The 12527-nt window shown below is 40.3% G+C and overlaps 1 protein-coding gene and 1 long non-coding RNA gene across 4 annotated transcripts in view; one reads left to right on the forward strand and one right to left on the reverse strand.

The window, feature by feature from the left end:
- Nucleotides 1–12527, forward strand: part of LOC147321266 (roundabout homolog 2-like) — an 83418-nt gene that overhangs the window by 64526 nt on the left and 6365 nt on the right. For all 3 annotated transcript variants that reach the window (XM_086309621.1, XM_086309622.1, XM_086309623.1), the window contains 10 exons: nucleotides 3294–3418; nucleotides 3511–3682; nucleotides 4656–4832; nucleotides 5901–5927; nucleotides 6087–6126; nucleotides 7690–7817; nucleotides 8479–8751; nucleotides 9550–9712; nucleotides 10856–11113; nucleotides 11964–12166. In XM_086309621.1, coding sequence (XP_086165747.1) covers nucleotides 3294–3418; nucleotides 3511–3682; nucleotides 4656–4832; nucleotides 5901–5927; nucleotides 6087–6126; nucleotides 7690–7817; nucleotides 8479–8751; nucleotides 9550–9712; nucleotides 10856–11113; nucleotides 11964–12166 — 1566 coding nt within the window. The remainder of the gene's footprint in view (nucleotides 1–3293; nucleotides 3419–3510; nucleotides 3683–4655; nucleotides 4833–5900; nucleotides 5928–6086; nucleotides 6127–7689; nucleotides 7818–8478; nucleotides 8752–9549; nucleotides 9713–10855; nucleotides 11114–11963; nucleotides 12167–12527) is intronic.
- LOC147321267 (uncharacterized) lies at nucleotides 4412–7267 on the reverse strand. The gene is made up of 3 exons (XR_015131338.1): nucleotides 7188–7267; nucleotides 4884–4949; nucleotides 4412–4791 (listed from the first exon to the last, which is right to left on the reverse strand). It is a non-coding gene; the product is annotated as an uncharacterized LOC147321267 (long non-coding RNA).

Consider the following 12527-nt stretch of genomic DNA (forward strand, 5'->3'; position numbering starts at 1 on the left):
CGCTGAAAAACAAGTCATGACAAGGCCATTAATGTCAGAGAAAATATTAGCCCAAAGCATCTGTGTTTGATGATGAGTGGATCACAGGGCTGCATCTTCCCCCCAGTAGGAGAACAGGGCTAGCTTAGTCTAGGGGATAAAGCTGGTGGAAAAAAGAGAGACTCACCTCACTGGAGCCCAATTAAAACGGCCACACAGGATCACAGAGGTCTTTGCAGATGGGGGCATATGGTCTGCTCAGGGATACCTAGAAACAAGGCATTGTGGTAGAGGGGAAAAAAATTGCCTTGCTCAACCTATTCTCTACTGCACAGAAATGCAATTCTTGCAAAAATTGCAAGAAAATCACTTGTTATCCATCAAAGGTAGATTGGAAATGAAGTTCCCTACTGCACAAGGGAGAATTTGTATACTAATGCACCTCACAACCTTTCAGTGAGTTTAAAGAGGAGTGTAGGCTTTCAGCCAGTATTCACAGCAAGTCAAATGAACCCATGAGTCAAGGTTCTATGCTTGTATAGTTGTTAAAATGAGAACCTCTGATCTGACCTGGTCTCATATGGACATTAGTGAGGCTAAAAGCTGAAATTCTCATATGAAACAGAGCTCCCTTCTCTTGCTAGATAGAGTTTATTACTGTTTTTTTGTTTTTGTTTTTATTTTTTGGGGGCGGGGGCAGATGTGTTGTAGAGTAATGTTCACCAGTTCATGAATTAATTAGCTTAAATTATGCATCCATTTGCATAACAGGTTATGTTTACTTCTTCATATCCTGCATAGCAGAACATTAAGCAGCTTTAGTAGCTTTTGTTTAATTGCACAGCTGTGGGTAAAAAAAAACCCTGAAATGTTTACTTAGACATTGGAAGCATTAATTGCTTGAAATTACTCTCTAGCTACAGTTCACATCAGTCCTAATATAAGTATTAGTCACATTAGTAAGAACATAATCTTTGACCTTTTCTTGGTTTTGCAGCCATTTATAGTAATATTATCCTGAGTCATTACTGGTATTCTAGCTATTATTCATCCAAGGGGATTGTTGTGGTACATATGGAAATTGTAGAACTACACTTAATGGTTCCTGTCTTCTCCTAATGCAGACCTTTGACTGACTGGAAAGGCACTGTTTGCTAAAAGAGCACCTCTGAAATGACATCTGGAAAGCTGAAAGTTACTTGGATAATTGTGACCTGATATTACCCTACTTGGAGCACTGAAGGCATTTAGTGGTCACTGCCCTCCTGCAGTTTTTTTTTATTGGTCACTCTACTACTGCTCTAAGCTTGCTCTAAGCTTACTAGGTGCCTTGTGGAAAGTGTATGAAGCAGCATTATTATAAAATATACAGACAGTGGTAGTATTTCCAGAATAACGTGCAATGACAAAAGGAATGAATACTTTTGAAATAAAATGTTAAACGTGGTATAATCAGAAATTATGATCATTTCATTTATTTAAAAAAATGTGGAACCGTATACATGCCCATTATTCTGTGTACTTTCTGACATATAGCATACCTTCTGATTTTATCTGTATATGTGTATTTTCCTTTTTTCAGAAAATCAAAACTGAAAAGATAAACAAACAAAACTGACAAATAAACTGTTCCTGGCTGAGGTTTTGAAAGCCCCCCAAAAATCCTCAAACAGTTGTAGAGGTCTGTGTTTTATGGAATGCTTTGTTTGTTTGTTTTTTGCTCCATCAGATTAGTTATTATGATTAGATTTTTGTCTTCAGAGACAAAAGGATTGCCTCAAATATTATGAGCCCGAAGATGAATATTAGGAGCCTTCTTTGTTCAGACTGTTGATGACTTAGAAAGTTGAATTCCTTCACCCGTAATCAAATTGGAATTACTTGTAAATGTTTACTTGAATGAAAGGAGTAAAGATTTGTGGCAGGATGATATGGTATAATATAATATCCTGTATTTTATATTTGACTCTTCCTTCATTGCGTGTGTATTTTTTCCTTCCTTCTGAACAATAGTCATCTCAATACTGGGACAGTAATTTGTGTGAGTCTGTTTAACGGTAATTGCTTTGGAAAGTCAATACTGCCTAAATGTCTGAATATAGATATCCTCAAACTGAGCTCAGTTAATTTGTTAAATGTAATAAAAATAAACCGCATCTCCTATGGCTGATTTAATTCCTTTGTCCTGCCAGCCTGTCAAGTACTTTGCAGACACAGCCATATCTGTTCATAGCCGCTCTTTTAAGCACAAGCTACATTATACAGGGAGATTTGTTTCATCTGGCAACAAAAGAAATCTATTGTTTTGTCATCTTTTTGCTATGTAAATTACCTGAGGCTGATGTTGAGCTTTGCAGATGTCAAATAACTGGCAGAGGTCAGGATCAAATCTTGCACAAATGCTCTGTCATACACTTCTAATATGCTGTTGTGTCATTAGTTCATATGCGCTAATACATGGCTTGGTGCTTTTGACTTTGAGAGTACAGACACCATGTCCATTTTGAGAATTTGACTCACAACGCCCATTTCCACCTTTACTTCTCAGTACAGTAAGACAGTGCCTTCCATATATTGAAACACTGTGATTAGTATTGTTATTTTAAGCCTCCTTAATCGGGCTCAAACTAGCTGTTTCATCCATTCAGTCAGAACGTAATGATGATTTTATTAGGAATCGAGAGAGACTGTGTGCCCAGGGATTGCCTGATTTGCACAGTTCCATAGATATGATCTTTTTGCCTCCTGCTGCCTATAGTTTCTTTAAATTTTACATCTATCTATGGAGGGTGCCACAATCTCTAATTTTAAAAAAGAACTATTAAAGTTTGTTTTTTATGCCCTTAGTCTCCACATACACACCAAGAAATCACCTCAAACTTATTATCAGACATGGGTACTGACCAATTTTATTCAAACAGACATGCTAAATTGAGTGCATCTACACTGGAAGCATTTGCATGTGGCCAATATGGTGTAGTGCGCGTAGGACATGATGAAAGTGATTTACTTACTGGGTTCAGCAACACAATAAGAATCTCACTATTAAGATAAGAAACTGAGATGAAGTACTCCCAGCAGCCATCTGCCAGGCTGGCTTAGGAAATAGAAAAACCCATGTTGTTTGGCTTGCTGAATTAATATGAATTGAGGTAGCGAGTGAGACAAATCCCTCTTTGACATATGAAAAAAGAAATAAATAAAACAAGACACTCGTTTTTCAGAATAAACTATGTGTAGTGATTTCATTCTTTCTTTCTTTTTTACCTTTTCTTTCTTTAATCTTTTTACCCCCTCCCGGTGTGACCCATCAGCACCAAGTGCGCCTCCACAGCAAGTGACAGTGCTGACAGTGGGAAACCACAACAGCACATCCATCAGTGTATCCTGGGACCCTCCTCCTTCTGACCAACAGAATGGCATCATACAAGAGTACAAGGTGAGCCCAGGCTTCTCCAGACTGAATAGTTTAGTGATTTAGTGATGTACAACCACACAATGAAATCTGTCTGGTGTGTCTGTCTTTGTCAGATCTGGTGTTTGGCCAACGAAACTCGCTTTCATGTCAATAAGTCTGTGGACGCGACCATCCGTTCAGTGGTAGTTGGGGGTCTGCAGACTGGAGTGCAGTACCGTGTAGAGGTGGCTGCAGGCACCAGCGCAGGGGTGGGGGTCAAGAGCATACCCCAGCTCATCACTTTGGGTAATCCACTCTCTCTCTCTCACAAACACACACACACACGCCAAACCTCGAGTCAAATAAAATGACCCCAAGATAGGAGACCTAGGTCTCTATCACAGATTGGGGGTCTGGGAAAATGATTTATCAATTTATCGCACTTGAAGAAAGAAAATTGCGCTTTACAACGCCAGATGTCTATAGAGAAATCAATAGCAGTTCATTAAGTGTAGTGCCTGGTAACACTGTGCCAAGTACTGTTAGCCATATCAATAATCCTCTCCAATATGTGTGCAGCTGGCGCTAACAAAGTAGACAGTGTTTTTGTAGGAGCTTATCAGCCTATCACATCTTATGAAATCACTAAAGGATGCCCAGCGTATATAAGCCCAGAATCAATATGGGAGCTCAGGCCAGATGCTCTTCATCTGTGACTTTTGACTGATATATAATAACACCCCTAACGCCCAGAGAAAGGGAAACAGGCCTGTGGAATGAAGCTTAATGATGGGGGGGTGGTTCCTGCTGGAGACTGTGAATCTAATTTCACAGCACAGTAGCCGCAACAGAAAATCAAACTCTGTCAGAGCTGCTCTGTCAATCTTGTGTCTTGCAGCTCAAGTTGATAAGTGCACTGCTGAATTGATTAACGCTATATTGGATGCACTGATGCTGGTTTTTTTTTTATCTCTTTGTGTTTGTATTTTTTCACGGGCTCATCTTTCGGTGGTCTCTGTAGTCCATGTGTCCTGGTTTGATACATAGTGTGTTCCACACTTCTTTGATTTGCTTAAACTTGTACATTTTCACCATATTTATTTATCTCTATGTCAAACATTGTGATGATATTGAATAAAATTTTGTTGCAATTTAATTTCTCTGAACTGCATTTTTTCCTGCTCAATATTTTTTTTTAATCCCATTCAGTCACTCATACTGAAATTAAAATTCTAAATTCTTTCCCTTTTCTCCCTGTGTGGGTGTGTGGTGCCTCCAGGTGCAGAACTGAGGGACGTAATGACAGGATCGGACAACAACAACAGCATCTCAGATGTGGTGAAGCAGCCGGCCTTCATCGCTGCTTTGGGAGGGGCTTGCTGGATTGTCCTCATGGGCTTCAGTGCCTGGTTGTACTGGAGGAGAAAAAAGAGGAAAGGACTTAGCAACTATGCAGGTAAAAAAAAAAAAAATCAATTTACATGGTTCTGCATCAAAACTGGCTCACAAAGCAAAGTAGGTCTCTCTCCAGCGGAAGCTGATGCCATCACAGATGTGACTCCATTTGAGCTGGCTGAAACGCAGAACAAAGAAAATGTATTCAGCGCGGATGGAAATAGGCCCTATTTACTTTAATTCACTGGGCACTGATGTGCATCGACTGTGCTGCGTTCCATCAGCAGCACACCTCAACACTCTAATACATTCATGCGAGATAAGTAATTTAACATCCCCTTCCATTATCAGACCATGCCTGGTGTTGTTTGCACATTAACATGAGGTACATCTAGGTTTATGTATGGAATATTCTTTTATTCCACTGCGAGTCGAGCATGAAGCTGTGTGCAAATTTCATAATGCGTATTGCAGCTTTTATTTAGTGACTTGGGGAGAGAGCAGTGCGATTTCCTAATTCAGCAGGGATTTATGTGATTGAGGGCTGGTTTTCTGATCCCTTTATTCAAAAACTGCAGGAGTTTAAGTCCAAAATTTCATATTTCCATTTGGAAAACAATGGATTCTTTTTTTTTTCTTTCTATAAGAGCCATTGACTTAAAAAATTCATTGATTTCTTCATTTTTAAATAATTTATAGCAGTAGTTTAAAAATGCTATTGCATCAGTAATTGTCTTTCTTGTTGCACACGTACTGTTTCAAGATGTATTTTGGAAGGATTTCATAAAAAAATAGAATTATGATGAGAGTGCAGATCACCTGAGGCGAGCAAAAATAAAAAATAAAAGGTTAAAAATGTCACCTTCATTTAAACTTCTCCCTCAGGGCAGTCAGTGTAAATCAGAAAATGCTGGAATGTTAGCTGCGTTATTGCCCAAGCTTCATCAAAATATGATCACAGTGCTGACATATCAGTGATGGATGAACAAACAAAGCAAAAATGAAAGCACACAATCCATATCTTTTGAACACGAGAGCATTTTGAATCATTTTAATATTTCTAAGCACTCTTTATGCCACTTGATATGCCCTCTGATACGCACACTCTTTATGTCTCTTTAAATTGCAGTTCAGTCCTTCACCTTCACTCGAGCAGGTATGTCTTTACATTGTGCCATTGTATATACAATATCCCGGCAATTTAGGTGCCTTCATTCTTGACAGCAGTAATGTATCAGCCATTCAAATCTACAGTCATGCTGTTGATTACTTGACAGTTTAATTGTTTCTCTCTCCTCCCTCTTTTCCCTCCAAGTGACATTCCAAAGAGACAGAGGCCTGATTCGCAATGGAAGGTGAGAATTTCTCCACTAAAAACCTTCAGAAACCCTACTGCTAAAGCTTCCAAGCGGACATTTCGGTGTCACATGGTGAACTTTTTAATGACACCATGCTATCGTAAAACTTAATATGAAGAGTTCTCTCCTGATGAATGGAATTTGCATTTATGCCCCCCCTTCACCCACCCCCGCCTATTCATATTGTATCAGTGCACGATTTCCACTGTTGTTCACTGTGATGAAATCATTAATCACTCCTTTGAACTGAGAGCTACCAATTAATGCAGGTGTTTTAGTCACCGGCGCGCTTCTCAGTTCATCTGAGTGAGCCAGAGGTCAATAAAGGAGGGGAGAGGTGATGAATGTGCTGTTTAAAAAGCTTGGCCTAGAGTAAGTAGAGTCATGGGTTTTATGTGGAGACAGAAGAACAATGCGTCGGACCTTGAGACTCCTCTCAGTGGCCGATAGAATTTCCAGACTGCTCAAAATGCCCAAAGCAAAGACAGCGTGTCCACAGAATATCAAAGTATTCCTGAAAACAACAGGGGGAAAGAGGTGAATTTGCTCTGTGGACAGTGGTTTGCTCTACATATTTGTTACACCTAAGCAAGCAGATAAGCCCAAAGCCAGAACAAATGTTGCAAGTAATAGACTAAAAATAAACGCTTTCTTGTAAAACCCTTTTGCATGAGTGCCTTTCTCCACACTGAAGGTGCACAGACTGCTTGCGCTACTGTGCATAGCTTTGCCCTGTTCTTCCAAGGAAATATATGTAAATATATGTATTATGCTTGTGTAGTTTAAAATGGAAATTATTGACGTAATTGTTTGAACACCTTTGAGCCATCACCAAGTCAGCTGTGAACAACTCCCCTGGCACTTGGTAAATCAGGCTCAGTGGAAAACTCACTGTAAAGCTGCACATTAAGTAAACATATGCAGACACACGGTATGTTTACTTAATGTGCAGGCATGTGAATGTTTTGCCATTTTTACAGCAGCTGATATAGAGGGGGTGTAAATTGTCTTTTTCTATTTTTTGTTCCTCCCTGAATTGCTGCCCACAACTTTCCTACCTTGAAGCGAACGCCTTTATTCGTGGACGTTGTACTTCACAAAGACAAAATGACATGGTAGCGTTCCTAAACCACCTAATGGGCTTTTGCTGTCTCTGTTGCTATGGAGACTGAGCAGCAGTGTAGCTGATCTGCCAGAGGCTGTCCATGATTCTCAATTTAAAATGTAAATTTCTGTTGTGCTAAGGCTCTAAAGTGGATTTAGTGTGTATTTAGGCCTGCCTTGCTTCTCCAGGGAGAGTTAGGGGTGGTAGAGTCGAGGGGAGGCAGAAGTCTGATTTATAGACTTGCCATTTTATGTCTCTCTGTTGTTTATTGTTGCCTGCGTGCTCGGCTGCTCCACGGGCGAGAATATGCTGAATGAGTTTTCGCATCAATTTGTTGTTGATGCAGCAGGAAGAAAATAAGCAGGGCAGGCTGAATATTTAACAATGTCACTGGTTCTCTGGTGTCCTTTCCACCTCTCATCCACCTTTGTCTGACTTTAAACATTCTCTCACAGCCGTCCAGGGTTGTTAAAAGCAGGTGATCCAGGCCTCCCCTGGTTAGCTGACTCCTGGCCTTCCACAAGTCTCCCAGCTAACGGGGGCTTAGGGAGTCCAAAAGGCGGCAGCAACTTTGGCCGAGGAGGTAAGAAACATAAACAAGCCGGAGCGATGAAGAATACGGTTTAGCGATGCCTAGTTGGACAGTTTTGATGTTGATCCCTTGGGAAGCATGCTGACAGGATGTCACACTTAAGCACATATACACAAATAGGTTAACACACACACACAAATTAAAACAGCCTTCAAGGGCTCTGTTTTACTAATTTGATGTGACAAGCCTGATATCTGGCTTAAATTTGCACTGTTTAGATATTGTTTTCCCCATCATTCTTTGTCATGCTCTGCCATTGTCCGTTTTTCGAGGTTGCGCACAGTGGTTGAAGTATATTGGTTTCCATTATGTGTTTGTATGCCTACATGTTCTCAAAGTTCAATGGAACCCTGGTGAGCTTCAGGCTTTATTCGTGCAAGACTGTTGAGCTGAAGGTTAGCACTGTTTGAGCATCCCTCTTGTGAGCACTCCACCCGGCTCCCACAGAGCATTGCATGCTAATTATGGTTGTTGATAATCACTTTCATTTATATCAAGTCCATTTGAGAAATGTATTTAACTAATACAGAGTGCTGGAGCAGCAGGGAGTGTTAATGACCTTAAAGATCGTTAACTTCATGTCAACTTATCTCTCCATGATGCCTTTTCCATTTCCCTCCCCTCTCTGTGTTCATCCTCTTTTTTGCCTCAGATGTTTTACCGTCTGCAGCGGTGGAGAAAACTGGTACCATGCTGTCTGATGGTGCCATCTACAGCAGTATCGACTTCATGGGGAAGGCAGGCTACAGCAGCCCAGCACGAGGCACTCAGCCCACCCCCTATGCCACCACTCAAATACTTCAGTCCAATAGTTTCCACGAGCTGGCGGTGGATAGGCCAGATCCCCGCTGGAAGGCTTCTCTTCAAGCCCAGCAGGAAATAGCAAACCTGGGCTACTCGCTAACTGACAGACGCCCTGGCAGTGGTATGAGCCACGATGAAATGATCAAGATCTTTGTTTATTTGATTGTTTTTGGTTTTGTTTTGGGTTTTTTTCATTTTATGATAAACTCCTTGGGTCTCTGTGAACTAAGTGTAGCATCTTTGCAGCAAAATCACAAGCACTTTTTTCCCTATCATTTAAATTACTGGGAGCTAAACCAAGGAAAGACCAAACTAGGAAGGAGAGAATTTGTTTACATATTCACTAAAAATAAACCCTTAGGATAATGTCCTTAATTACTCTTCTGTCTTCATCACAATTCTACCCTGGGAGCTTATCTTGCCTAGAAATGTCACGCAATCATGACACATTTCTTTTGGGTTAATTTGATTAGATGGAAGAAGAAAATCCCTCAGTGTTTGGAGCTATTTATGTAGCTTATATACATTTAGTAAAGTCGTGGAGGCTTTTCTGTGTTTTCTTTTTTTTTTTTTTTTTTTTTTGCACTATAGGCCGTGTGCTCAGTTAAATGTCAAGCTAACCACAGATAAAGAGAACAAGTGGAGAAGCAACTTAAAGTGGTTTGCCGCAGGTTTTGATGCCTATTTAAGAAATGTCAACATTTAGAAAATGTTGTAATGTGCTGTCAGCACACAGGAGAGACGAATAATGAAAACTGGGTAGAAGACAGGTTGGGTAAAAGTTCACAGAGAGAAGCAGCAGAGAAAAATAGAAGGTACCTTTTTCCAAGCAAAACCGAATGTGTGTGGACTGAGAGTAGAATAATACTCTTGCGTATTTTGTATAGAGGAAGCTAAACCTCTCTTTGCCTACCCCCAGGTGCAAAGGCTGGGAAGAAAAAGAAGCTAAAAAGTGGAACAAAAACCTCTAAATCAAATGGGACATGTTGGGCTAACATGCCTCTGCCACCACCACCCATGAACCCCCTGCCTGGGACTGAGGTTGACCTTGACTGTTACCCCCAGGAAAATCATGGAGGAGGGTAATGTACATTCATATGTCATCAGTCTCTGTACTAAAATACATAAAAACAGAAAAGAAACACATGCAAACACAGAGCCTGCACTTGGGGCCCAAGCAGAGTGTATGCATGGGTGGCTTTGTGTTATTATCAGAATTTGGATATAAGCTGCCTGTTTAATTTACCTTGTGAAAGAAAAAAGAATTAGCTGTATTAGCCTGTTAAACGCTAGTACCCTAGTTAGCTGAGTGACTGCTGGCCTACATTTAGCCCTTTTGGCTAAGACTAAGCTAAAGTCTTTGTTATGAAAAATGGATGTGGTCGCCATGCTGCCCCACACTAATTTCTGAACTCTGCAATGTGAAGCCTTTTTGTTTGTTTTTTGTCTATGCCATGTTTTTTCGAGTTAGAAGTGACTATATTTAAACCACATGATGAAGCGCTAACAGTGTGAGCTTAGTTAGCAAGCTATATCCTTAACATAGCTGCTAATAAGTGCTAATTAACATATAAACAAAACATTATAATTTAACTCAATAAAATTAAAAAGTTCTTGGAGTGAATTCCTTTTTTTTGTTATTTATCTAGCACCATTTCTACAGTTGTGAAACCACTGGGTGTGTTTGAACCCAACCACTAGCTGGGGATCTTTCTGTGCCTATGTGGGTTCACACCAAAGATATCCATATTAGGTGCTTGTCTTTGGATTATGATAAATCCAAACAGGGAGCTGGTTTAACGGGGGCGGAGCCTCACAGCTGAAGGCTCTGTCTCCCCCACTGTATTGTTGGAAGCTCTAGGAACCACAAGTAAGCCTGCACTTAGAGAGCAAAGTGCTCTTTTGGGATAATATGATATGATGATGAGATATGACAGATTCTGATTTTTCTGAATGGTGGCTAAAGTGCTACTCTCTGTGTGGTAAATCTTCTAGAGCAGATGTCTTCAGGACCACATTTTGCCATCCTGAATTGCACAGTCACACTTGCATTGTAAAGCCTAAACATATTGTGGCTGCTATTTTCTGATCATTTAAAAGTGTTGAGAACACTTTTGTTAGTGGAATATTTACAGGTATTTTCTGTCTTTGGCATACATCTCTAATCAGTTATTTAGGAAAGTCAATGTGGTGATTAACATGAAAACATTTTGTCCACATGCCAGATATGACAACGGAAGCTGGGCACCACCAATGTCTGTCCAGACCTACCGCCATCAGAATTTGGAAAATGAAGTAGAGGAAGAGAGAGGTCCCACTCCTCCCCTGAGAGGAAGGTCCTCCTCCCCAGCAGCAGCTACTTTTAGTCAGCCTTCATCGTCCTCTCTCAGTTCTGCCCACCATGAAGAAATGCAGTCCATCTTGCAGGCTCACTTGGATGAGCTGACTAGAGCCTACCAGTATGAAGTGGCCAAACAGGCATGGTAAGATTCCCTTGTAAAGCTAGGTTTTATAAAAATTTATTTATATAGCACTTTTCAATATACAGTAAGCATCACAAAATGCTTCACAACCAAAATGCTAGAACACCAAACAAGGAAAAGCAAAGATGGCTTTTTAAGACCACCTTTCATATTCTTGTTTTTGGTAATAATGTGAAAGTGTGAAAGCTTTGCATGGTAACGCAGATCCATTCAACTATGTTTGCTTTGCTCTGTTAGAGAGATGCATGTAATTTTATTCATTTTATTCTGGTGAAAGTTTGGATTTTGCATATCAATGGAAAATGTCTGAGTGCCTTTCAATGCTGGTATTTACATGTGTCAGCTCAGACCTGCGGCCCGTGTGTCTTGCAAGCGATAAAAACATCTCTCCATTGATTACACCTTTGATGGAGCATTGGAAAACTTGACAAGTCAGTGGCGACATGGAGGGTAATGACTGGGTTTAGTCTTACATGCTGTTCTGACATCAGTAAATAGAGTTAGTAATTATGCATGCATCTCCTCTATGGTGGGATGCGAGCCATCATGGAGGACAGCTGTGCGGGAGATAACAGGCATGTTGGTGACAGCCCTGCCCATCCAGATATCCTTAATCCAGTCCAATTACAACTCCATTGTGTTAGCACAACACACACCAGCACTGAGAAAGTAATCAGTAAAATCACTGCAGGCATTCATAGTGTATGCACATTGCATCTCCACCCTCCTGAATATCTACTGATTCTGAATTTGTAATGCTTGTTTTGCAGCATTTTTCACGCCCATTATCTGTCTTCTGTTGCTTTAAAAACATTTTATTAATACACACTGTTTCCCCACATTTAAATAGGCATATGAAAACCAGTCCAAACGTGTCCAACTCCCCAATCGACTTCATGTCTAGTACACTGGGTTCTGATTTGGGAACCACTCTCCTTTCTGAAGACGAGGAGGAAGAGGAGGAGGAGGATGAAAGATATGCTGTGGTGTCAAAGAATTTGTGTGGCTTTGAATACACTCCTGGTCACAGCATGGATAACCTTGAGGGCTCAGGTAAAAATGTTTTAAAAATTAATTGCTGTCTTCATTTTTAAGTGAATAGACCACTGAGTCATTGACACTATGAGGTCATGCTCACATGGAAATATGGGTAAATAATAATGCATAGGTGCTGAAAATATGACAGATATTAACATGCATGCTCTAATTATATTTTTATATGCCTACACCAAGTTCACCGATAGCACTTTCATTAGGAATATGGATGATTTGTGAAACCGAGGTATGATTATTACTTATTTATGGAGCCCATTTTTAATTCATAGCTTTCACTTGATGTGTTCTCACTGAAGGCATGCCACTTTTAAGAATAATATCATTCCCATGTGAGAATGTAGCTAGTAGAAGTTTTTCA

Source organism: Aulonocara sp. 'chitande type north' Nkhata Bay, linkage group LG10 (assembly GCF_057382095.1).
Source record: "Aulonocara sp. 'chitande type north' Nkhata Bay isolate Kocher_YH1m ecotype deep benthic linkage group LG10, A_spYH_male_GT1.1, whole genome shotgun sequence".
Lineage (NCBI taxonomy): Eukaryota > Metazoa > Chordata > Actinopteri > Cichliformes > Cichlidae > Aulonocara > Aulonocara sp. 'chitande type north' Nkhata Bay.